The sequence below is a fragment of the Panthera pardus genome, unplaced genomic scaffold (genome assembly GCF_024362965.1).
Source record: "Panthera pardus isolate Hobbes unplaced genomic scaffold, ASM2436296v1 HiC_scaffold_15, whole genome shotgun sequence".
Lineage (NCBI taxonomy): Eukaryota > Metazoa > Chordata > Mammalia > Carnivora > Felidae > Panthera > Panthera pardus.
Window position 1 is genome coordinate 40,617,490 of NW_026526710.1, and position 25,881 is coordinate 40,643,370.

At 47.3% G+C, this 25,881-nt stretch overlaps 2 protein-coding genes across 3 annotated transcripts in view; one reads left to right on the forward strand and one right to left on the reverse strand.

Annotated features, from left to right (window-relative positions):
• The first annotated feature begins 2,055 nt into the window (after nt 1–2,055).
• RMC1 (regulator of MON1-CCZ1) lies at nt 2,056–21,257 on the forward strand. Its single transcript, XM_019465551.2, has 20 exons — nt 2,056–2,238; nt 2,977–3,053; nt 5,178–5,262; nt 6,900–6,956; nt 8,271–8,357; nt 10,272–10,412; nt 10,742–10,845; nt 12,121–12,210; nt 12,299–12,404; nt 13,658–13,769; nt 15,163–15,207; nt 15,458–15,511; nt 16,901–17,029; nt 17,579–17,685; nt 19,080–19,199; nt 19,499–19,576; nt 19,830–19,934; nt 20,031–20,099; nt 20,185–20,410; nt 21,093–21,257. Exons 1-20 carry the CDS (start codon nt 2,137–2,139, stop codon nt 21,170–21,172), a joined length of 1,974 nt encoding a protein of 657 aa, XP_019321096.1. The 5' UTR covers nt 2,056–2,136; the 3' UTR covers nt 21,173–21,257.
• NPC1 (NPC intracellular cholesterol transporter 1) overlaps nt 20,964–25,881 on the reverse strand; it is a 54,259-nt gene continuing 49,341 nt past the window's right edge. For both annotated transcript variants that reach the window (XM_019465549.2, XM_053902505.1), the window contains exons 21-25: nt 25,372–25,572; nt 24,174–24,405; nt 23,321–23,434; nt 22,428–22,590; nt 20,964–21,777 (exon numbers count right to left, since the gene is read on the reverse strand). In XM_019465549.2, the coding sequence (XP_019321094.2) occupies nt 21,695–21,777; nt 22,428–22,590; nt 23,321–23,434; nt 24,174–24,405; nt 25,372–25,572 (793 nt within the window). In that variant the 3' untranslated portion in view covers nt 20,964–21,694. The remainder of the gene's footprint in view (nt 21,778–22,427; nt 22,591–23,320; nt 23,435–24,173; nt 24,406–25,371; nt 25,573–25,881) is intronic.

Consider the following 25,881-nt stretch of genomic DNA (forward strand, 5'->3'; position numbering starts at 1 on the left):
TCATCCAGGCTGAGGATCTGTCAGACAAGTGTGACGAGGACAGAGGAGCAAGGACGTTAAGGGTAATGGCAAAATTAGTACTGGAATGGAGGAAAATGGAATTGCAGCTGGATGAGGAGGGAAGGGAAGGAGAGGGCAACACTGGGCAGAAAAGGTAGAACATACGAGGGTCACAGGGGAGCAGCTGGAGGGATGGGTCATCCACAGGTAATGCTGATAGGTGATGGCAGGTAAGGGGTGGAAGGATCCTGGTTAGTGGATCACACAGACAAAGACAGATGTGGCCAATGGCAGGAGCCTTACTGAAGCACGTTTTCCCTCTTCTCTTCCCCTTCCTTCCTTCCTTCCTTCCTTCCTTCCTTCCTTCCTTCCTTCCTTTCTCTCTCTCTCTCTCTCTCTCTCTCTCTCTCTTTCTCTGTGTGTGTGTGTGTGTGTGTGTGTGTGTGTGTTCATTAAGGAAAGGAGGGGAAGGCCCTCATCTTCTTACCATGGATCTCCCAGCCTCCTTCTCCCCCATGGTTACGGAAAAGACCAACCCCTCTGTGTGTACTCTGGGTTCTGCTGCATCTCACCTGACTTGGGTACCTCGTCTTCTCTACATTCCATCTTTACCTCTCTGCTAAACCATTCTCACTCATGCAAAGATGTCTCAGTTCTTTTTAAATATGGTCCTCCAACTCTGTCTCAGAGGTACCTGGCATCTGCAGATTCCTGGGCTCCACAAGAGACTTGCAAGGTTCTTAGGCAAAGTATGCACAGCCTTGCTGCTGCTTTCATTTGAAAAACCTAACTCATGCCTACATCCTCCCACCCTGGGCCACCTCCATCCCCATTCCTCCACTCCTCTCAGAGACAAGCTTCTCCAGATCCGTTAAGGTGGGTTTGCCGGCTATCACCTCATCCTCACTTCCCATTCCCACTTCCAACCTGCTGCCTCCCAGTCTCTGCAGCGATACGTCCCATGGAAGTATCAGTGTCTTCCCTGGGGTAAAAGTGGGACACTTTTCAGCACCCTCTCTGGCTTCTCAGCAGCCTTTGTCAAAGTGGACCCCACCCTACCTCCTGAAACAGTTCTTCACTCAGCCCCAGAGGCAAACGGGGCCCCTAGTTTTCTGCATATTTCTCTGGCAGGCTCTGCTTGTTGTCCTGTACTGATTCCTCTTCTTGGATTCTACAGATGGGTTTCCCGTTGCTTTATTCACCTTATGCCTCTATGTGACCAACCCCGCCCAATTCTGTGGCTTCAAATACCATCTGTATTCCAATAAGCCCCAATTACTATCTCCAGCCTTGTCACTCCTGGTGAGCTTCAGACCCACATATCCATCTGTATAGATGTCATTTCTCCTCGGATTCACATGTCCAACTCTTGATCCTCACCACTTCCCTGCCAAACTTCCCAAGTCTCTGTATCTTAGAGAATGGTGCCCAGAGCCATCGGTTGTTGACATGGCCACCTAGCGATCATCCGTGATCCCGCCTTTCCTCCCTCTTGTCTGTGTCTTGAATGAGGCGTTCCCCCAACCCTCCTTAAATGTCAAAGCCATACAAAAAAGGCTTTCTGACTGCAATCTAAACTAGGTTTTCCTGTTACATGCTCACAGCATCCAGGCGCTGGCCACAGCACTCCTCTCGCTTATTAAGTTCCCAGAGGCAGGCTCAATAAACCCTTCCGAGAGAGGGTAAGCCTTCCCTAAACCAGGGGCAGCCCTGTCCCAGGAGGGTACCCGGCCGTGCGCAAGCCTCCCGGAACAGAACACGCCACAGTGGGCGCAGGCGGGAGCGGCGGCGCCTGCGGGAGTAGCCGCGCGGACTACCGCCGTCGCCTCTGCGCGGCTTCCGGGTCACGTCCCCGTCCCGCGAGCCGCGCTGGGACTCCGCCCCCCAGGAAAGGGGAGGAGCCTCTTGTGCGGGGCGCGGTCGCGGTCGCTAGGCCCCACCGCAGCCGGTCAGCAGTCGCCCATTTAAGCGCTGAGGGCGGCGGGTCACGTGCCGGACGGGGTGGGGGCGTGGCACCAGGAAGCGGCCTCCGCGCCCACTCGGATCGCCGCCGCCGCCACCTCCCGGCCTGACTCGCCGCGCCCCACGCTGGCGGCCTCCCCCGGACCCCCCGCCGCCGCCGCCGCGGCGCCCGCTATGGGCCAGGAGGACTACTATCTGGAGCTGTGCGACCGGCCGGTGCACTTCGAGAAGGCGAACCCGGTCAACTGCGTCTTCTTCGATGAGGCCAACAAGCAGGTCCGGGCCGGCCCGCGCCCTCCTTCCCCGCGCTGCCGGGCGCACCCTGCCCGCCATCCCCCGCGCCCCCAGCGGCGTCCTGCGCGCGCGCGCGCCCAGGCCGGGTGCTGGGGGACCAGGCCTGGGGCCTCCCCTCCGGTCCCGGCGCGGGACTGGCACCAGCCCCGTGCTGTTGGGTGGGCCGAGGGACCAGGCGCCACCGCGGCGGGGCCTGTCTCCTCCAAAGTGACAGCTGGGTCGATCCCGAACCTGCGCCACCGACCCTGCAGCGCCCTTTGGCCGGTGTGGTCGGCCGTTAGCTCGCCAGCCCTTTCTCGGTGCCTTTGTTGTGTTTGTCATTAGTTACTCTTGCACTCACGGATTTAGGCGTTGAGATTGGCTTTATTCTTGGAATTTTGGAAACGGAGGGTGGGGGAAGCAGTGTGAGGAGTAATAGGGTGTGCTTAAGTGTATCAGTGGCGCCTTTGCTGAACCGGATTAAAATTTGTAGCCTCGGCGACCCAGGCCCGGTTTTGCACAGTGGGTGGCACTCACAATGGTTTAACCTTTTTGGTCTCCGCTACTCCCTTGCCCCTTAAAATTCTTGTGAACACCAGGTATCTGTAGATGAATATGTGCCACCTTAGTTGAGCTGAACCAAGAGTGGGGTGTGGTGGAAATAATCACTTGTTAGGCTGGTGTCTGTGTCTAAAGTCTTTCAAAGTTCAGGCCATTAACGTTGCTTCTTTTGCCTCCTAGGTTTTTGCAGTTCGATCTGGTGGAGCTACTGGGGTGGTAGTTAAAGGCCCAGATGATAGGAATCCCATCTCATTTAGGTAACTATTGACATTTACAGAATAACTTTCACGTGTAAATAAAATGATGTGTTTTTTTGTTTGTTTGTTTTTGTTTTTGTTTTTTTTCTGTTTCGTCTTCAGAAGGTGGTTTTAAAAGTTTGTCCTTTGTCTTCCCTAAAAGTTCTGAAGTCTGTGCGCATGCACATCCCTGCCTCTAGGCAGAGGGAAGCAGACACCTGCCAAGCAGACACCTGCGAGCAGTCTCCGTGGCACACATCAGTGCTTCATGTCAGAGTGAAATGTGTAGAGTAGTTGTCTCTTGGGAATCAAATGCTCCAACATAGGGTACCTACTTCCTCCTACTTGAAATTAACAAGGCAGTTTATTGATGTGTCCATTTCCCCTGTCTTGGCGGAGGAGGGCCTTCATTTGCCTGTGGCCCGGCTCTTTCCAGAGTATGTGGTAGGTGGAGGAAGTTCCTAGGTTAGTGTTTCCTGTATAATTAAGAAAATCCCAGCTTCCACCAACGGTGACTGGATGTCCCAGTGTATGCAGGTTGAACCAGTATAATTGCAAATAGCACTTCCTTTCACTTTCTGAAGTGCCTTGATTTGGTTGATAAGTTATCTGGTCTTCGTTCCTGTGATTACAGGAAGGGAAAGTGTAGTGTGGGCCCTCGATTCAGTGGGGACTTAAATTTTTTGCAGGTGGCCTGTGTTAATAAGAACGAGTTTTTGAAGTGGAAATGAATCATCATTTGTTTGGCACACACTGATTGCAGCCCCCCCCCCCCCGCCCTGTGCTAGGCGCCAGGCATGTGAAGGTTTTGAATTAGCCTGGCGCCCTTTTGGAGAGCTCATATATGTAGTGTGGGAGACAAGTGTGTAGACACATTATGTCGATTGTGAGAAAGTGCCGTAATAGCACTGTGTTCAGAATTGGGGCACACGAGAGAGGAGACATTTATCTTGGGGTAGGCTGAGGAAGACCACTGCCTCGGACGGGGAAGGCCTCAGAGAGGAGGGAGTCTTTGAGCTAAACTTTAAAGCTTGAATGGAATGATTCTGAGTGGGGAAGAGAGATGGCCTTTCAGATGGCGAAGAACGCCAGAGTGCAAAGCTTAGCAGGCAGGGTGTTTGGGGAATTCCAGGTCTGTGTAACTGAGATCAGGTGTCCTCGCAGGGAAGTAGAGGTGGGGGTGGTTTGGCCCCTGGCAGGAGTCAGCTTGAACCTTATGTATTCTGCTATGGAATTAGGGCTTTTTCTTATTGGAAATTGTAAGATGGGGGCATGGCACGATCTTACCAGCGTTCGGAAAGATCACGCTGTTCACAGCATTGACCTTGGATTACCTGGGAGCGTGTCAAAGTCAGGGGTACCACTGAGCGTCGACTGCAGTAGTCTGAACCGGGCATACGCAAGACCAGACCCAAGGCCGAGTAGACTGTCACATAGGCACTTGGGAGGTGCTTGGGAAGGTCTTGGGTAAGTCTTGGTGATCATTTGGGTGTGGAAAGTAACAGTGAGCCGCTGATCCAGATTTGGGGGCTTGGTAGGGTTTGAGGAGGAAGATACTGAATTTATCCTCTTTTAAATTTTAAGTTTTGATGGCAAACATTTTAGCAATTTTGTGTATTTTTAACAGTTGTCTGGTGGTATAATTAACTGCATATATTTAATGTATACAGTTGATGAGTTTTGACATGTTAACCATCACCACAGTCTTTAAGTTTGCTTGTGCGGCTCTGTAATTCATCCCTTGACTTCCTCTTGTAAACATCTGTTTGAGGCCCCGTAAGATGCTGGGAGTTGGGAAGTAAATGGGAAAGTGTAAGCTTGGCTGTGAGAGCATGGTGAACGGGGGAAGGTGGTGGTTGGTGAAGAAGGTTGCTGGGTGGGTTTTGCTTATTTATGTCCAAAGTGACTCTCAGGGGAAAGTGCATCTGTTCTCCATTCTTCAGTCACTTGTTAACCACAGTGTAAATTTCACTGGCAACTTGCTGCCAGTTGGATTTTGTTGTTTGAAAAGAAGTCCTGATAGTGTCAGAAACATAATTTTCAACTAAGATCTGCTGCTTTCTGAGTATTTAACTTGCCTTTTCTCACAAATTGATAGATGCTAGAATTCAGTTCTTTTTAACTCACCCCCTTTTTTTCTTAAAGAATGGAAGACAAAGGAGAAGTGAAATGCATTAAGTTTTCCTTAGAAAATAAGATATTGGCTGTTCAGAGGACCTCAAAAACTGTGGTAAGACATGCCTTTATTTATTTATTTATTAAAAAAAATTTTTAAATGTTTATTGTATTTTTGAGAGAGAGAGAGAGCCCGAGCGGTGTAGGAGCAGAGAGGGGCGGGGAGACACAGAATCCGAAGCAGGCTCCAGGCTCCAGGCTCCCGAGCTGTCGGCACAGAGCTCAATTTGGGCTCGAACTCATGTACCAGATCATGACCTGAGCCGAAGTCAGTGCTTAACCGACTGAGCCACCCAGGTGCCCCTGTTTATTTTTTTAAAGTTTTATTTAAGTAATCTCTACATCCAATGTGGGGCTCGAACCCACAACCCCAGGATCAAGAGTTACATGTTCTACTGACTGAGCCAGCCAGGTGCCCCAGGACATATCTTTAAGTACAGAGTAAAGGAAAGGACATTAGAAGTACACTTAGAAGAGAATGAATTACAAAAAAACAGCTAAAGGAAGCATTTATTATTTTAATGTCCTGAAAGTTATAGTTCTGTTGTACTATATTTGAGCCTTGGGAATTCTTTTTTTAAAATTTTTTTTAATGTTTATTCATTTTTGAGAGACAGGGTGTGAGCAGGGGAGGGGCAGAGAGAGAGGGAGACACAGAATCCGAAGCAGGCTCCAGGCTCCGAGCTGTCAGCACAGAGCCCGATGTGGGGCTTGAACCCACGAACTGTGAGATCATCACCTGAGCCAAAGTCAGATGCTTAACTGAGCCACCCAGGCACCCCGAGCCTTGGGAATTCTTGAAGATGAGAGAGACATTTCAAGGGATAAATATTTGTGACCTTAGTTTGTCATTTTTGACTTAAAAATGTTTTAAAGTAATTTGGAACCTCAGGCAACCTTGGATTGATTGGTAGCGGAATAGATCATGTGAGTTGTATTTTTGGCAACTTTGTGAATTAGCTTTAATGGAGTAACTCCATTTACTCACTGCTTGCATCTTTGAATGCTTGATCCCCTAGGAACAGACATTCAAAGTTGGAGCACCCGTTTGGCATTTTCACTTTCCTAAGCATTTTCACTTTCCTAAGTATTCACCGTCACCATTTGTAAAGTAGAGCAAAACCTTTTGGAAACAGGCAGAATCTGATTTCCCCCTGTCAGTATTAATTGCTAAAATTGTTGGAAAGCCTCTTCTAAGAGGCAGCAACACATTTCTCTGGAATCCATTGGTTTTCGGTATCAGTTTCTAAACTAACTGGATAATCGGATTAACTTTTTTTTTAAGTTGCATTGGAAGGGGACAGATTGTCCAAATTGTTTTTTTTAGTTTTCCTGCCTTCTATCCGGTTTTTTTTCCGATCACTTTTTAAATTTGTCTTCCAACGTTTTTTTTTTATTTATTTATTTTTGGGACAGAGACAGAGCATGAACGGGGGAGGGGCAGAGAGAGAGAGGGAGACACAGAATCAGAAACAGGCTCCAGGCTCCGAGCCATCAGCCCAGAGCCTGATGCGGGGCTCGAACTCACGGACCGCGAGATCGTGACCTGGCTGAAGTCGGACGCTTAACTGACTGCGCCACCCAGGCGCCCCTTTTTAAATTTGTCTTTTGTCTGTCTGGTGGTATGCCAGTGTCTGTTGGCAGTATGCTGCTTGATCCCAATTTCTCCTTGTGGTTTTTTTTACTCTTCAGGATTTCTCTAATTTTATCCCGGATAGTTCTCAGCTGGAATACACTCAAGAGTGCAAGGTATGAGCCCAGATCCTTTCCCGGCTGCTGGCCATCTCACTGTGTGGGTGACGTGGGGGAGGGGCAGCGTGCCCTGGGAATTGCCAGCACACCCTGGGAGGCAGGCTGTGCCTTATGCTGACTCCTGTTGCACGTTGGCTCTGTGACTTGGACAGTTTTAAAAGTTTTGTTTTTTTTTTATGTTTATTTATTTTGAGAGAGAGAGCACGCGGGCATGGAGGGGCAGAGAGGGAGAGCGAGCATCTCAATCAGGTTCCACACTGTCAGCACAGAGCCTGACTTGGGGCTGGATCTTGAGAACCGTTAAGCTCGTGACCTGAGCCGAAATCAAGAGTGGGATGCTTAACCCACTGAGCCACCCAGTCATCCCAGTTTTAAAAGCCTGTTTCTTCTTTTATAAGATGAAATCGGGAGGATTAAATGGGTGACAGGACGTTAATCGCCCGGCTGTGCTGGTTGTGCGGGGGGGTCAGACCCTGGATTCCTTTTATAGCGGCCTTGTAGGAGGTTTTAGGAAGAGGAGTGTTTTCCCCTCTCCTGATGATGTTTCCTTGATTTGTTGTCCTTGTGTCCTTCCACTTTCTTTCCCCAAGTGTAGATTCTAATCGGTTTTAATTAGATATTTGCTGGGTAGCATAAACGAGGCGAGGCGGTGGGGCTCAGCTCAAAGCAGCAATGTGACACCCTGGAAGGTAGCGGAAGGTGCTAGTGGCTGGGTATGGCTTTTAGCAGCTTCACAGTGGTTTTGCTAAATGGAGTTTAGGGTGGGCTCTGCGACAAGGAGAGGCCCTTCGGCCCACGAACCGAGTCCCTCACAGACCTCTGGATCTGTGCGCCGCAGAGCCCCTGTCCTAGCCCTGTGCGGCCTCAGGTTTGGGGCACTGCTGTGCAGCAGGGGAGGCGAAGGGCTGGGCTCAGGGCCCCAACCCCATCTTGGTCCACACTCACTGAGAACCTTCTAAGCTTTTCTACTTTTATAATGCATATTTTTAGAATACAGGTAAGAGAAAGTCACCTGCCCTTTGATTTTCCTTAAGGAAGAAGTTGATATCTGTGTGTGCTGGTCAGTTAACCTTTCTGCAAAATTCAGGCTTTTCCCTCTGTTCTTGAGAAGGAATTAAGAGTCAGGTGCTTTAGTGAGGCATCCCAGGTGGAAATCTGGGAATGTTGTATTGAAAAGAAAGTTTGATTTCTTGGTAAGTAATCAAATCGGGGTAACTTTTATTAAAGAGTGTGAGAAGTAGAGTATTTTAAGCTTTTGAAGAGTTGTACAAAAACTAATTAATTAAAAAAATTTTTTGTAATCCTTTTCAGACCAAGAATGCCAACATACTTGGATTCTGTTGGACCAGTTCTACTGAAATTGTCTTCATAACAGATCAAGGAATTGAATTTTACCAGGTATTATGTTGATCACTTCTGTTTGCTGGACAACGGTCTGTGATGGCAGTGTGGCAGCCTTCTGAATTCACTACTGAATAGACATTTTGAGATTCTGAACTTTAGGTTTTTGTTTGGGTTTTTGTTCTTTATTTCTAATTACAAGAAATGCATGTTTTTTATAAAACATTTAAACATTACCAGGCTATCTGGAAGGTAAAAGTACCCCCATAATCCCTAGAAATAACTAGTATGAATAGTACGTTTTTCTTTGTTTTCCTACACACATGCAAACTTCATTTTTTTATAAAAATGGGAATGTTGTATATGAAGTTGTGGCTGGCTTTTTTTTCATAGCAGTGGGGCTTGTACATTTGTCCATATTTTATTCTGAGTAGTGTTCTGTTGTGTGGGTGCACTGCGGTTTAATTAATTCCCTGTTGATGAACCTCTGGCTTGTTCTCATTTTTCTGTGATTGTAAACAATTCTGCAGTGAACATGCTTGCAGACATTTCTTTATGTTCTTGGGTGAGGCAGTTCTTGGAAGGGGAATTACGGCACAGATACGAACATCCGAAAAGCTGAACAGATATTGCTAAATTTTGTCCAGAAGTTTGCTCTGTGACTTCCAGTATAGGGATATCTTTTTCCACATTTTTGCCAGAACTGCATATGATGAGTCCATAGACATATAGTCTAGGTATTAGCCCTTTCTCAGGTGAGATGGTTTGCAAATACTTCCCGTTGCACAGGCTGCCCTTTTGCTCTGTTGACTTGACTTGGTACCTGCCTTGTCTTGTAATATGTTCCAGCTGCCCGACCTGTTGAGCATGCTTCTGAATCTTTCAGTGGAGCTAATCTAGAAAGTGTTCAGATATTCTCGGGGTTCAATTTTGTTGACCTAATGAAAGCAGTATAATTTAGAATGTACAGATGGAGAAAATACACCCGTTAAGCAAAATGTGAGATGTTGGTGCTTTGCCATGGGGCCATCCTCAAAACCTTTGTAATGACCACCAGAAAGAAAACAAACTGCACAAATCTCGTACACATAGAAGGAGAGTTTTGTGTATATGGTAGCGTGGATAGGATTACCTGCTTTCCGAAGGGTTCCTTGTGGCAATCATATACTTTTCTGTTCTCTGTAGTGGAAAAGTGTACATTCATGTCATCTAGATGGTCTTCAGATCTTCAAGAAATAAGTTAAAAAGAAAGAGGACTCTAGCATATCCATTTCATATCTGAATTGTCAAGAAACCCATGCCTCTCCACCATGACTTCCACATCGGTTCTGGAGCACAGTGTTCTAGGAGCATTCATGTCTCGGAGCTCTATACAGTGTTCCTTAATTTATATGAATATTTAGAGTATATTTAAGACCTGCCTCAACCATAAAATACTAGGTTTGCATGCAGAGTCTCACGAACACGATTGTTAGCAAAAGGGAGCTGCTCCCAGACTCAGTGCTACCTGGAGTCAAGACAGAGCCAGGTGGAAGGCAGGTGCTACAGGCTGGGTGTGGGTGATTCAGTGCATGGGATCGTTGGGGGTGGGGGGGGGGGTGCGCGTTTGCTTCCACGGGTTGGAGGAGGGAGTATGTAGTCTGGACTCTTGGGTGGATGATGCCTGGAGAGTGTGCAGGCTCTTGTGGGGAACTGGCCTGCCTGGGCTGTGACTGCATAGCGGTGTCTGAGCCGTATTTTCTCCTTGGTCAGGTATCCATGCTGCCCGCCTCTCAGGGTCGTGCTGTGAATAAATGAGCCAAGATTGGTAAAGCACTGAGCGTGGGGAGCAGTAGCTGCAGCAAACAAAAACCTGTGCAATTTTACTTAGTGGTTTTTTCCAGATTTTTCTTGTTTTCTTAATTTACCATCAGTCGTCTTCCATTTTGCTGATTTTAAAATAAAGATTCTGTTTCTCGAACTTTGCTTCAGGTGTTACCGGAGAAGCGAAATCTCAAACTCCTGAAGAGCCAGAATATCAACGTGAATTGGTACATGTACTGCCCTGAGGGTGCTGTGATTCTGCTGTCTACCACAGTCCTTGGAAATGTGCTGCAGCCCTTTTATTTTCGGGTACGAGTGAGCCTGTCTTTAGGAAAAATTCCCTTTCCCCCCTCCCATCCTGTTCTTCTAATATACTAAGGTGTCCCGGACTTCAAAGGGGCAAGTTTCTCCAATAACCTCACCACTTCTGACCACTAGAGGGCACACTGTACCATCCTGTCACGGCCAGGAATGACTCGTTCTGTGGGGACAGACTCCAGGGAGTAAAGGACTTAGTGGGACTTCGGAAAGGATGGAGAGACAGAGTGTGTGCCTGTCCTCCGTGGTTTTATGTAGGGAATGCTAAAGCATCAAAGAGGTTTAACCAGCTTTTCCTAAAACTTGTATCACCCCAACAGGCTGGCACTATGTCAAAGCTGCCCAAGTTTGAGATTGAATTACCAGCTGCGCCCAAGTCAACTAAACTGAGCCTTTCCGAGAGAGACATCGCGATGGCGACCATGTATGTCTGTCTTTTGAGAGAATTCCTTCCTGACATTGCTTTTGGTAATAGAAGTAGCAGAAGTGCATCATAAAAGCACAGCACTTTCGACAGGTGCCCTCAGAGCACATGATAAAGACTCCCGCTTTCCCGTTCAGTGTCTAGATTTTATGAATGGAGAAAACTGGTCGTCAGCTTGGCATTCTTTTCTGATTCTTCTAGCTTTGTGATCTGAGGGAAGTTTTTTTCCACCATTCTGGTCTGATAAAATGAGAACATTGGACCAATTTGTTGTTTAGGTATCTTAGTTCTATAATTTTTTTTTTATTCTGTGAGTAGTTGAAGGTTATCTAGGACTTTTATTTATTTATTTTTAGCTAAAACATATCCTGCTGGCTTTAAAGAACATAGTTTATCTAACAAACATGGAACTAAATTACTTATGTAGGAAGGTATCCTCGCTTGTAAATGCAGAGTATCTCAATTTCTAAGCTTCATTATGGAAGTTTTAAACACACCATAATAGAAACCGATGCAAAGAATACCTTATGTACCCATAACCCAATTCAAAAATGTCCAAATTTTGCTCCTAAATTACTTCTTGGATTCTTCTATGGCCTAAAACAGTGGTTTTGAACTTTAATGTTCTTTGGGAGTTAGAATGCCTTTTTTTTTTTTTTTTTTTAAAGGCCATCTACTGTGGCATCCCAGGTTAGAGAACAGATACAGTGAGGGCAGTCCTCACCCAGTGGCGGCAGAGACCCACTCCCTTCCCTCTGGTCTCATCCCTGTGGCAGACCGAGGACAGTGTCAGCCACTGGAATAGCAATGTGCTTGCAGGAACTGGTCACAGGAGCATTTCTTCCATGAGGCTTATAAATGAAGAGTGATTATATTTTCCTGTTATCAAGGAATGTACTCATTATGTAGAACTTGGAAGATACAGAAAGTTCCAGAAAAAGAAAGTGGACTCGGTTTATTACTCAAGGATAGCTATTAACAACATGTGTTTCTTTCTAGTAGTTTTGGACATTGTGCAGAAGTTTGTCTTCCTTTTAAAGTACTGTGATGGAGCTGTATTTAGTTTTGCATCCCCGTTTTCACTTTTATATAATGGCCTTGGGTTTTTGGTTTTTTTTTTTTTTTATCTGCACTTTGTAAATATTTTTGTTGGCTGTGAAATATTCTGTTAGGGAATATGTCATAATGTACTTAACTCTTATGGCCTCATAATTTAGCATTTAGAATAGAGGAGTTTCAGATGTCCTGTGTGAAGTCTGTCTCTTTGTTCTCCAGATACGGACAGCTTTACGTTCTCTTCTTGAGGCATCATTCTCGGACCTCCAATAGTACAGGAGCGGAGGTAGTCCTATATCATCTACCACGGTATATTTAATGCTGTCCTCCTCCTCCAATTTTAAAATATGAACTAAAGCTTGTCGATTTATGTTTTGACCTTTCTGTTATCCTACAGAGAAGGTGCCTGTAAAAAGATGCACATATTAAAGTTAAATCGGACGGGGAAGTTTGCCCTAAACGTGGTGGATAACCTGGTGGTCGTTCATCATCAGGATACAGAGGTAGGGGTTATGTGTGGGTGTCTGGTCTGTCAGTGTGGCTTAAGAGTTAGGAAAATTAGGGCGCCCGGGGGGGCTCAGTCTGTTGAGTGGCCGACTTCAGCTCAGGTCATGATCTCACGTTCGTGAGTTCGAGCCCCTACATCGGGCTTACCGCTGTCAGCACACAGTCTGCTTCGGATCTTCTGCCTCTCTCTCTCTCTCTCTCTCTCTCTCTCTCTCTCTCTGCCCCTGCCCTGTGCGTGCTCTTTCAAAAATAAGTTAACATTAAAAAAAAAAAGTTACGAAAATTGACAAAACATGCAGAACAGAGACTAGAAAGTACTTTCCATGCTAAAGCTTTGGTCTTCCAGATGCAAATGAGTTTGGTATTCTAGATGGTTGAGAAAAAACGGTGATTCCCTGTCTATTGATTACAGTTAATTAAAAACTATTCCAGGGGCGCCTGGGTGGCTCAGTCGGTTAAGCGGCCGACTTCGGCTCAGGTCATGATCTCGCGGTCCGGGAGTTCGAGCCCCACGTCGGGCTCTGTGCTGACAGCTCAGAGCCTGGAGCCTGTTTCAGATTCTGTGTCTCCCTCTCTCTGACCCTCTTCCGTTCATGCTCTGTCTCTCTCTGTCTCAAAAATAAATAAACATTAAAAAAAAATTTTTTTTTTTAATTAAAAAAAAAAAAAAACTATTCCAGAAAGTAGCACATGAGGGTATTTGACTCTGGAACAATTATTTGGTTGGCTCAGCCAAGCTGGGAATTTACTGCAGAAGCACAGTCTTGCATGAGCACACAAGCTTTGTATTTCCTTTGTGAGTACAGATAATGCTAGGTAATGATTTTGAGGCTTTGTGGCCCAAGAGAAAGACTAGAACGGGTCCTGCTTTTTTTTCCTACATGGTTAGCTGGGTATCTGGTCACAGACAAGCTCCTTGTGTCCCGTGCCTCCCGCAGGGTGGCAATACCCTTATCTTGACTAATGAAGGTATTTCTAGTCGAAGTGAAAAAGATCTGCTGAAATCACTTGGAGCTTTTCAAGGGCAGCCTGTCATAAATGCCAGGGGTGTGCGTGAGCGTGGGGGACAGTGTAACAGAGTCGTGATATCACAGCAGACTCCTCCCCGCGTAGAACCAGCCTGTGGGGGTGCAGCGCAGGGCATGCAGACTCTGTAAGCTGACGGGAATGGAGGGATCTGAGAGAACAGAAGGGACAGGCCAAGTCATGGCTTGTTTTGGCATCAGAGTCTTACTTTTTTCCACTTCAGACATCGGTGATATTTGACATCAAGTTAAGGGGAGAGTTTGATGGCACCGTCACCTTCCATCATCCGGTGCTTCCGGCACGCTCGATTCAGCCCTATCAGATCCCCGTGGCAGGTAAGGGGACCTCCGTGTAGTGGATGGAATGAGGGGTACACACAGGGGTTCCCAGGCCCCTGTGCTTTTGGGGGGGCTTTGTGTTCCTTCCAGCATCTTCCTTTTCCAGGGCTAATAACGTGAGCATTAAAAGAGTAGGTTGTGTCAAATGATTGTCTTGTGTCTCCTGCTTACGTGGCGTGAAGGTAACCGCTGGTGAACTGGTGGAAAGCCAAATCTAGACGTTAACCTTCAGCTCCGTTCTGGTTGTTTGGGACCAGTTAGAAGGCAGTCAGGTTCAAATTGGCCAGTTATAACAAAACAAATGCCAGGTGTGATCAAAATCATAGCCTGGGCAACGATTAATAAGAATTCAAAAGTCCATTGAATCTCTGGCCTCCAGAGCATGGGTTGGTAAAGCATTTTTCACAGCTAAAGGCTTTTCGTCATGTTTAACCCCCTAGGTTGTAAGCCCCATGCAGGCTTGTAGCGGCTCTGTATCTTGCCCGCCCCGTACTGCTGCAGGGTGTGTCGTGGGGACGCGCTTGGTAGCTGCTCTCATTCCCCCTTCTGCTGTTGGTCTGTTCAGCTGTTCGTTTTCAAGCTGACTGCACATCAGAATCACCCCGGGGGCTTTACAGGGGCACCCGCTGTCACCTGAGAGCGGTCAAGTCCATGTGATTGGCAGCCAGAGTTGAGGCCCGCGTGCAAGAACTTCTCAGGTTCTAGATTCAGGTGTTCTTTGCCTTAGCTTGTCTGGGCCCTTCCCTCTTTTGAGTGGGCTGTCCAAAATGACCATATTTTCCAACCAGCTGATTAAAACCTATCTTCTGATTGTCCCTGGGTAATCGGAGCAGGACTGGGAACGATGTTTAATTTGCAGGGCTGCACTTCTCAGGTTTACCATGGATGCATGGGCAGTGCCACTGGGAATTAAGAGTCCCTGTCATGTGAGGTGTTTGGGGTCTGTTTCCTAGAGGAGATCTCTGTGCCTGGACCTACCCTGTGCGATGGGGAATTGAGCTAATTATTTAGACAAAGCACAAAGCACTGTTATTTGAAATCTTCTCAGTGACTGGCCTGGGGATGTGATTTTGAACCATCCAGGACTTGGTGATTTACTGTGTAAATGAAGACGAGTCCTCTTCGGTTATTACAGAAGAATGAACAACTCTGAGTCTGTCGTACTTTCCCCTTCTTGGGAGGCCATTTTCACGGATTGTTTTCAACTTCCCCCTTCCTCCTTGTATGTGGTATCAGTGGTACAAGACAGTTCACTCCTTCCTTATTCAACTGTAGTCGAATCACCATTTACTGAAGGCTTTAAAAGTACTGCATTTCACCCTCTGAGCACTGGTGTGGGCAGTATTTCCTGGTGGCATTGTCGTTGCACACTTGTTTTTTCCATTTGCAGGTCCTGCTCCTGTGACCAGCCAGTCTCCCATCCCATGCAAACTCTGTATCCTTTACAAAGGCTTTACTGTTGGGCACAGAAGGGAAGATAGTACCCCTCTTTGTCTTGGTGTGTGAGAACAGTCCTGCCTGGCAGCTGTGAATAACCTGAATAACGTCTTGGGAGCCCCCCTGGGGGTGCTTTCCTCACCACCTGGGCCTGAGTAGCCTCTGCAAATAGGGGGCGGGTGAGTGCTAATCAGAACTGGGTTTGTCTTTGGTTTTTATCCTGGTTTACCATTTCCTATAACATGCAGATTCTTCATCCTGGATTGTCTTTCAGCCTGACATCATCATCAGCGCAAGCCAAGGTGGGTCAGAGGGGACAGTCATCACGTTAGAAAATAGTTACTTGTTGGTTTTGGATGACACTTGTAGCCAGTAACAGGTTCAAGGTGAATCTGACAAATGACCTCTTCCTTCAGTCTTAGGAATGGGAACATTTTTCACTTTATACTCTGTTCTCTACTGTTCTGTTTTATCCTGAGCATATACTATTATTTTTTAAATGTTTATTCTGAGAGAGAGAGAGGGGTAGAGATTCCCAAGAAGGCTCCATGCTGTCAGTGCAGAGCCCAATGTGGGGCTCGATCCCACAGACTGAGATCATGACCTGAGCTGAAATCAAGAGTCGGACACTTAACTGAGCCCCCAGGCGCCCCGCTTATATTAGTTTTATAATAAACAACTAAGAATGGCTATTCCCCTGCTTCTAGCCCATTTAGGTCTGTCTGTTCTGAAAAGCCAGACTCCACAGCACGGTGTACAAGGCCCTCCCTGCCCTGTCCTTAACACCCCCCGTCCTACCCACGTGTGTCTTTGCCCTTTTCTGTTCCGTTTGCATAGAAGTGCGCTCCTGCTTCCCACTGTGCTGGGCAAGCTCCTTCAAGATGCTAGCTCTCTCTTCCTGGTAACCCCCTAGCACCTGTATCTTCCTGTTGGGAGTACTTTCCACATTTGTCTTCAGTCATCTTGTGTATTCTCCTGTCTTACCCACTGGGATTCGCGAGAATTTTCGAGGTTTCCACTGCATGTAGAATTCCCCTCTCCCTTCTCCATCTGGAACGGTGCTGGCTCTGGACCAGCTGCAGGAGAATTGAGAAGGGGACCACTCAGGTCATCTTTAATGCAGTGTTGAATTCTCTCGTGGAACCCCAATTGAGGAAGGCACTACCTGTCTACCTGGCAGTGTGGGTGTTCAGGAAATTCATGGATTGGTGAATGCATGAATTATGAACTTCCCTTGGGAGCCTCGGGAGTTACCTTTTGACTTGAAGAGCCAGTGCGGGAGAAACCAAAGTATAGGACCAAAGTAAATACCGCACGTTGACATCCTTTTCTACCTTCAAGGTTAAAAGGGGGCTGGGTGTGGGGACAGAAATGCTCTGAGTTGATCGAAGACTTGTCACCCGCACTTATTTCGGGAGCTACACCGTTGATGTCCCTCTGATTGGAGAGGGTGACCTTGTTGGAGGGAACCGTCAAGCGGGCGGTGGTCGTTTGGCTGGGCGTCCCTTCTGTCGTCAGGTGTGTCCTGCATTCCCTGGACTGCGCTTGGGTTAGTAAGAAGAGGGTAGCAACAGTGCTTTGCAGGACGGCCCCCTCCCGCGCCCCCCAAATGAAATGTTTTAGGGGAACCATCTTTTGGGCTTTTGTTCTCGTTCGCGTCCAGTATGAAATTTGCTGCCTCCTCAATCCAGGTTACCTCTGGAACCTCCAAGTAAAGCTTCAGCCTATCGTAAACCTCTTGCCAGATAAAGGAAGACTGATGGACTTTCTCCTCCAGAGAAAGGAGTGCAAGATGGTCATCCTGTCTGTCTGTTCGCAGAGTAAGTGGACGAGTCCTTCCCCATCGGACTGATTCTAGTACTCGGCTTGGGCTGCCCACACCCTTTATTGGGAGCTGGGCCACATTTGTCTGCTTTGTCCATAGTGTGTAACCTCATTCTTCACTTGAAGAATGAATTATTTAACCCCCTGGAAGGAAAGACCGGGAAACAGAAAAATGACTCACAGTGACTTGGGTAGAAAAGCTAAATTGGATGGTTCCAGCAAAAGCAAAGCTAACTGTGGCGCACTTGACGGTAACGAGCTAGCATCTCCAGCCTTAAAACAGTTCCCAGAATCCAAGTCACTCACTGCGTATGTGTCTACTTTGAGCACTTTCTACTGAAAGCTTCTGTATGTAGCTCCTTTTCCTAGTAACCAGGAAGGGCTGGTGAGTGATTTCCAATCTCCAAATGATACCCTTTCTCTGAATGCTCCTTGAAGGTATGTTTACTTGGTAACCCTTTGAGGTTAGTTACTTCTGTGCTAACAACTGTCTGAATTCTGAAGTGGATATAAAGTCACTTGACCTGTCTGAACATTCTTCCCAGTGTTGAGCGAGTCAGACAGAGCAACCTTACCTGTGATCGCCACGGTTTTCGACAAACTCAATCACGAGTACAAGAAGTACCTGGACGCCGAGCAGAGTTACACAACGGTAAGCTGTGTGTGTGCTGGGACAAAGGGCTCTTCTCCACCCCCACCGCCCAGTGTATTTCCTAACCAACTATAATGCGAGGTTCTGGTGGGATAACACGACTGGGGTGTGCGTGCCAGGTGGCAAGGTGGCTGTGTTGGGGGTCACAGATTCAGAGTTTGTGCCTCCCCTTAGCTTGAGGCTGCGTGTCACTTAATGCCTTCGCTTGTTTTTAACTTGTGTTGAATCTTACAGGTAGATCCTTGGTCTTATCTGTTTGGTGGATAAGAAAAGCAGTTTCGGCTTTGCCTTACTTTATACATACTTCTGCCCGGTCAGAGCCTGGACTGAACAAATTAGGCGTATAATCCTTTTGCCGCATCTTCTTTCTTTCCTTTTAGGCTGTAACAGCTATAAAATTAACACTTATGCTGGCATTCGGTCAGCGTCCTGTCAGGATAGTGATGACGTATTAGCACTGTGCTTCCACAGAGCGGGTTCACGTGTTTGTCGTGAACGGCTAGAAACCATTGACGTGGCCTGTAGCCAGGTTCTGCTATACCGTTAGGATGAGCGGAAGGACGTATTTCACTTCAAGGACCTGATTAGTCCTGAGGCTTAAAACAGAAGTGGTTTTAGGCAGTAACGAGGAACCCAGAACTGCACTCCCCTTTAGCTCCTCGGGGGTAAGAGAACTGACGCAGGCTACTGAAGGCCGAGTGACCTCGGAGTGCACCTGTCCCTGTCCTGTGAGACACGCGAGGGGGGCTGGGTTCTTGCAGAGCCTCCTCGGCCTTGCTGCTAGTGTACTGGGCTGTGGCAATCCGTAGGTCTGACCCCAGATGGGTTTCTGTGCCTCGCTGCTCTGGCTCTGAGTCTTTTTAAATGCATGCCGGTCAGAGCGTGGTTCCCCCCTCCTCCCCGGCAATGCTGGAGCTTCTCCAGCCCCTACCACAGCTGCACCGTCAGCCCTGGGGCGAGCTGCTCTAGAGAGTTCGGGCAAGTCGTCCGTCTTCTCGCAGAAGTCAGCAATGTTTGGGTGGCCTTGTTGACCACTCGGAAACGCACACATCCAGCCTTACAAGCGGTATTCCCTTACTGTGTGACCAGTACACCATTCCATTTTTATTAGATAACAAATACGAGAAAGTCCGTGATTAAGAAAATGAGGGATTTTAAGAGGTGAGAAAAATGTGTCTCAAGCAGAAGCGGACTTCTGCTTTTTTAGCTCCACGTGTGAACGTTGGCATATTTTCAAGATGACCAACTCTGACTTCTAAACCCAGCCCCAGCCCGCACAGGAAAAATGGTTTTGTCCACGTAATAAGTGCCATCCTCTGCTCGTATCTTAGGAATTCAGTCTTTTGGGAGTCCCTAGAAGCTGACGAGAGTCCCGTTTGCAATGTGTTGTCTAGGCAGTAGAAGCAGGGCCGAGCCGGTGCAGCCCGCTTCTCAAGAGGCCGGTGCGGACCCAGGCTGTGGTCGATCAGTCGGACATGTACACCCATGTGCTGTCGGTCTTCACGGAGAAGAAGGTGGGTGACGGAGCCTCCAGCCAGAGATGTTATCTGCAGGGAACTGAGGAAAGCAGTAGAACTCCTGATGTGATTTAAAGAACCGGAGTTCTCTTGGGTGAAGACCCAGTGCTAATAGTTTGGCGTCTACTAGGCCAAAACGTGACCGTCGACGGGGGGAGGTTCTGGAGGGATCTGTGCAGAACCCGTGAACAGCACTGGGCCAGAGGCGCACGGAAACAGAGCGGGCGGGTAGACGAGCTGCAGGCGGCCTCCTTGCGAGCGTCCGGTTTTGAGACTACTCTTCTTTTCTTCTGTAGGAGATGCCTCATAAATTTGTGATAGCCGTGCTGATGGAGTATATTCGCTCTCTTAACCAGTTTCAGATCACAGTACAGGTACTTTCCAACCATTTGTGGTCCCAACTTAGAGGAGCGGGGTCTGCGTACCAGACCGAATTCTGAGGGACTCTCCCGACGTCACCGTGTCGGGCTCAGGCGGGATGATTAGTGTTTAATCGAGCGTCCTGTCAACGCACAGGTGACAGAAACCTTAACCCGTCACTTAGAATAGCTCCATCCTAGACACACCTGGCCTCACGCATGTTGTAGTTGGGTGACCGGGAAAGTCTTCTCCTGTTTTTGTCCTCAGCACTACTTACACGAACTTGTCATCAAGACGCTCGTCCAGCACAACCTCTTTTACATGCTGCACCAGTTCCTACAGTACCACGTCCTCAGTGACTCCAAGCCTCTGGTATGTGGCCCCAGGCTTTTACTTCTGGGATTAAAAACTTCAGATTTAACCGTCTGACATCTTATGCTGAAGCTGGTGTGAAAACATGTCTTTCAGGCTTGTCTGCTCTTGTCCCTAGAAAGTTTTTACCCGCCGGCTCATCAGCTGTCTCTGGATATGTTGAAGGTAACTCTTGCTTCGTCCCCGTTTTAAACTGCATTCACGTCTCTTCCTGTTGCCGCTGCTTACCTGGACTTCTCTCCCCTTCCAGCGCCTCTCGACAGCAAACGATGAAATAGTAGAAGTGCTTCTTTCCAAACACCAAGTGTTAGCTGCCTTAAGATTCATCCGGGGCATCGGCGGCCATGACAACATTTCTGCACGAAAATTTTTAGATGCCGCGAAGCAGACTGAAGACAACATGCTTTTCTATACTATATTTCGGTTTTTTGAACAGCGAAACCAGCGTTTGCGAGGGAACCCTAACTTCACACCAGGTAGGACATGGCAGTGGTAAAAAGGCCTGGGGCGAACACAGACTCAGGGTAGCAAGAGAATGCTGGCAGGCTAGGAGGTGAGAAGCCTTTTGGGAAAGTTCCCCTAAGGAGAACTGCGTGAGCTTTTTTACAAACAAAATCCCATGATGGTGGTAAGAGGAAAGTCAGAATGCCAGTGGAATCTGAATTAGGCTTTGGAACCTGCAGCGGACGCGTTCTGGGCACAGCTCAGGCCTGAGCGTGGGTCTGGGAATGCTCCTTTCTGAAGAATCAGGAACAAAACAGGAAAGGGCGACGAAGGGTTTTAAACCGCCTCAGGCTTATTACTCACTCTTCTCTGCAGACTTACGAAACCTGAGGCATCCCCTCCTTTAGGATGGGAAGGAACACGTCCCTTTTATTTCAGGCCTGAAGACTTTTTGTAGCTTAGCGAATGGTGTAAGATGGTGTTACCTGTGACAGGTTGGCCTCTCTACTTCTCCCCAAGCAGGTGGGGATTTGCTGGGGTTGTGAAGGTGCCCAGCAGCCATGCACGAAAGGACAACTCAAAAGCTTAGGAAAACAAAGTATTTTATGAAAGAAAAATAAGTTAAAACCCAGCATATGTATCTATGAGCTGTGAAGTCTTCATTCTTTTTTCCCTTTTGTGCCACATCTGATTAAATCTGCATTTCTTTTATAGGAGAACACTGTGAAGAACACGTTGCTTTTTTCAAGCAGGTTTTTGGAGACCAAGCTCTAATGAGGCCTACAACATTCTGATATCACTTGCTAGTTTTTTTATATATATATAAAAATGTGTACAAAGTTAATTTATTGCATTAATAAAGCTCTTTAAACTACAAAATGTTATAGTAAAGTGTATCTACACCATCCTCAAATGTTACTAAAAATATGGTATAGAATCTGTGTGATGGCTTACTCCCAAACAAAAGGAAAAACATTGCATTGATTGGCCTTTAAAAAGTGTCAGGGAGCAGATCCCACTCAGCCATGCTAGTGTCACCTTCCGCCTGCCAAAGGGTTAGGTCTGGTTCGCAGAGAACTGGAAGGCCCCGCAGCGTCCCGGGGCTGCCTTCCGATTCCGTAATGCTTCCAACTCACGCGTCACATTTGCATTCCTGAGTTTAAAAGCACTATGGCCGAAGCTGCTGCTGTTAAGTAGCCTGATGTCTGGTACCGTCCAGTGTCCAACTCGGCCTCGACGGTGCAGCCACTGTCCAGTGGGCGGTAGGCTGAGTGACCCACAGACACAGTTCAGAGTCCCCCGACCTCACAAGAGGGCTAGAAATTTAGGAGTTGTTCTCGCTCTGTACCTTTGTATTGCTCTTGAGTGGCCAAGCTTTTGGCTTTATTTATTGATGGGCCTGTGAGGGATTAAAGAAAAAACTTCTGGATTATTTCTTCAGTAGAAAAGGCGACAGGGTAGTTCTGTTATAGTACAAACTTTCTATCCCTCTGAGATTCAAAAACCCCAACTCCTCATGTTCCCTATCTCAATGCTTCAACTTCTTATAAAGCTCAAGTCAAGCAAATTAGTACTGTTGTCCTTTCAACCACAGGTCATTTACAGAAGCTGAGGTGGCCGCAGAAGTAAAGAGACCTTAAGGGTAGTCTCAAGACATGACCCGAGGAGCAGAGGGAGCACTTTGCTGGCACAGGGAGGAAGGGACCAGAAGGTGCTCTCAGCACTGCTGGGCTGTGGCCAGCGGCCCAGCCACTCCTCTCCATAGCAGGGAGGAACCCCCTGGACCGCCGCCACTCAGGCTCCTTCACCGTCTGACTTCTGGGCCTTGTTCGGCAGACAAGGGGAACTTGTTAGGAAGGAAAAGTGTTAGTGGTTCACTAGTGAAGTTGTTTGGACAGCCATGAAGCCCCTAGACAAGACTCTCATCTCAGAATTTTTTTTTACACTTAGTACCAATTAAATGACCATTAGTACAAAAGAATGCTTCTAGATCTTTCTTCTCCTTTAGTAGCATACTTCCCCTACCCATTTAAAAACAAGAACACTTACCTATGTAGCTGAGTAAGACCGGGAGGAAGATCAAGCCGTGGGTGGCTCCCAGTAAGACCATAGCCAAATACATCCTGAAGTAAAATATCTGGAAAATCTGAGATTTGGCAAAGGCCAATACCACAATCCCTCCAAATTTTGTTAGTGTGATTCCACTGAACACCTGAAAGAAGAGATGGGGTTTAGAAAGCACTTACCAACCTACTCTAATTCCACATTTCCTCACACACTGATTTCTGGATGGGCAAGGCCCAAAGCAATGGGGGTGGGGGTTGAACCCCAGTCTTCAGAGTTAATAAGCATTACATTATACCTGAAATTGATTTGCTGCTTATGGGCCTGGAAAAACAAAAGGTGTAAGGGTAAATAAAATCTGTGTATGCTGCATAGACACTGGGTTCTGTTTTAAACAGATTTCCTTGTATTTTTTAGGTGAAAGCGATTGAGTATCTAAAATTATTACAAAAGTGTTAGTTGTTCTCTGTAACAGTATTTTCTAGGCCGGCAAAGTAACTGGCTGATAGGCTAAAGCAGGCTGTGGAGCTGACCTAAGAAGACTCTGGGCTTGAACTATAAATTGCACCGTGGGCTCTGAGTGTGACGGCTCCCTCGCTTGTCAACACATGGCTGGCCTGTGTCTTACATGGAAAGGCCTTCCGGTCCTCAAATCAAACTTCTCGGTTCTTCTCCTGCCTGTCTACAAAGATTTGCCAATGGAAACAGTTATAAAGAATTTCAGGATGTAGCTATTTCGTGAAATGCCCGAAAACTTACCCTTGGTTGTTCTTAAAGGATTCAAATTCTGTTCTCCCTACTGAATTTTACAGCTGCCGAGAAGCACTCAGTTGACGAGCTGGGCACTTTATGTGGAAATGGCTACCCCGGCTACTTACAGAACTGCCCATGTGAGCGAGCGCCTCTTCTGCCCGTTGTGCACGGCTGCCCTTCATGCTCACCGTGAATGCTCTCGTTATGTGGCTGCAGAACTCCACAGAAATGCCACAGCTCTGGAAAAAAGTGCTTCGGTTACATCCTTTTGTGGTTGAAAATCCTAAGAAAGCAGGCCCTCTTCTCCCACGATCTACGGTTCGCAGGGCATCCCAGGTAGCTCAGGAGCCTGAAGCATCCCCTTTAACTTTGTGTATACCAATCTCCTATCACACCAACTGAAGCTGTACCAGGCAACTCGTGAGATCCTCAAGGCCCAGCACCCAGAGCTCCAGTTTTCTATAGCGAATTTGCCTGTTTTAAGGGAACTTGCTGAACCCACATTACCCCCACCCTCCGAGAGCCAGCACGCGATCACCAGATTTGCTTTAGTCAGGCCTCACTGCTGCTCCCCCCGCCCCAAACAGTTCATATTTTAAGTACAGACACACTTTGTTTTAATGCTTTCTCAAATGCTCACATCTTCAAGACGATTAAATAGCACCTGACAATTGCATGGGAAGCAAAAGGTACTGTTAAGAATTCCATCAGGAAGGAGTTTTTCTAAATAAAAAGTGAACATCTTGTCATCAGGCTATAAGCGTTTTTGCAAACGCTTCAGAGTAAGAAATTAAAGGCAAAATACCCTCGCAACACTACAAAGTCCCATTTTCAATGTCCTAAGCACCTCCCACATCCTCACTCCATCTAGCAGCCATCCTGTTTGTCCAAGAACAGGAACTGGCCTTGGTCTTTTACCCCAAGAACTAGTTCATAGAAGGGACACAGGAGTTATGGACTGAGTGGACCAGGACTCACCATAACCAAGTTGACCAAGGAAACTGCATTCAGACTGATGCCCCACAGCCACATGACGCCAAACATGTTGACCAAGATCATAGCGATGGTGATACACATGATCACTGCAGACCACAGATCACAGCCCAGGAGAATCACGGTCACCAAGAAGATGGCTCCCAGGGACACGCCGAGGTTAAAGATCGTGTCATCAATAATGGTCAAGTACTGTTCGTAGAAGACATAGAACACACTGGAGAAGAGAGAAGCAGGTTCTGTCACAGCTCATTCTTGTTCTGGAAGCTCTACCTTTCATGCTGCCACTACTGCAAAACTGAAACCACTCTGAGACACATCCCATTCATAAACTGCCCCCGTCTGTGCGAGACTCCTCTACAGTAATTCTAGCGAACTTTTGATTGCCCACTGACACCCAAGAAGGGCCTAATAATGACCCAAAATGTGTACTGTATATGTCCATAAGCCCAACCTATTCTGCTTCGTAGGTATTTACAGAGTATTTCATGGTATTTTGAAAAACCAAGTCCTGATCTACCCTGAGAATTCCCTCAAGTCAAATAGGGTCTATGCAGGGCCTCAGCAGAAAATGCTTTTTGGGAAAAGTTAACCAGCTCTTCTCTGTAATTGGGACATCCTATTTGGGCACTTCCTCAATGGAAAAACAGGCTGTCCTGTCAGGAACAGGTCGGAACTCTTTAAGTGAGATCAGAGGCACGGGGAAAAATCACTTGTTTCTTCTACTTTTCCATATTTTCCAAATTCAGTATCTCCTAACATACTCTCTTAGTAAGGAAAACACCCAAACAAAAAAGAAAAGCCTCCATAAAGGCACCGTCCCAGGTAATCAGCAGTCGGGGATACCCAGCAGTTGTGACCAGGAACGGCAGCTCAGCCCTCTCTGTGAAGTCTGGTCCCCAGGTACTGTGCCCTCCCGCTCGGGTGCCATCTTAGAGTATGTCTTTTTCAGAGTGTGAGCTCTAGCCCAGAGACAGAGCTTTGCATGTCCAGCACACAGACCTCGGTGGGTGCTGTAGATCCTGGCCCTCTTCACCCAGATGCTACTTCCCTTGATGCACTGTGCTTGTGTTCATGATGGAGAAGGTGTCAGAATGAAAGCCAAGTATCAAAATCCCACCAAGGGAGCCCCCAGGGTGTGGGCTCTAACCTATGACACCCTCACTTAGAAAATTCACACTACCTGTATGGGAACACACGGTAATTACTTCCTTCAAGGCCCATGGTTTTGGTGATGTTACTGGCGATGAGGTTGGCTTTTCTCATGGCGTCAGTAAAGTCAGCAGACGTCTGAAGCACGGTGTGGTAGGTCATGAAGTAAGTGGCTCCGACACCCGTGTCATTGCCGAGGATGTTAACTGCCGAACTGTAAGCAGCATGTCCCCTAAGAGAAGACTCGGTGGCGTCAGAACAGCCACACCTTGTACGGGATCTGCAGATCCTGAGCACTCAAGGCTAAGTGAAATCATCTGACCCTGGGCTCAAAGGTCGGGCCAAATGTCAAGTTCAGGGACGGGAAGGCCCCTTGAAAGGGAACGAGGAAGGTTTTAGCTTGTTCTCTTGCACACTGGCTTTTCTTTACTGCTCTTGGTTGTTCTGGTGCACAGGTGCTATTATTTCTCTATCTGGTTTGCTCACAACCAAACGTGCTTTCATATGGTGTTTGCGCAGCAGCGTTGTGTTAACAGGAGGC

Bases quoted from the DNA above. Each gene is read 5' to 3' on its own strand.
- RMC1 (XM_019465551.2), top strand. From the start codon at position 2,137: ATGGGCCAGGAGGACTACTATCTGGAGCTGTGCGACCGGCCGGTGCAC. The intron at 19,200-19,498 runs GTGGGTGACGGA...TTTCTTCTGTAG, and splicing joins CGGTCTTCACGGAGAAGAAG to GAGATGCCTCATAAATTTGT. The intron at 19,935-20,030 runs GTATGTGGCCCC...CATGTCTTTCAG, and splicing joins TCAGTGACTCCAAGCCTCTG to GCTTGTCTGCTCTTGTCCCT.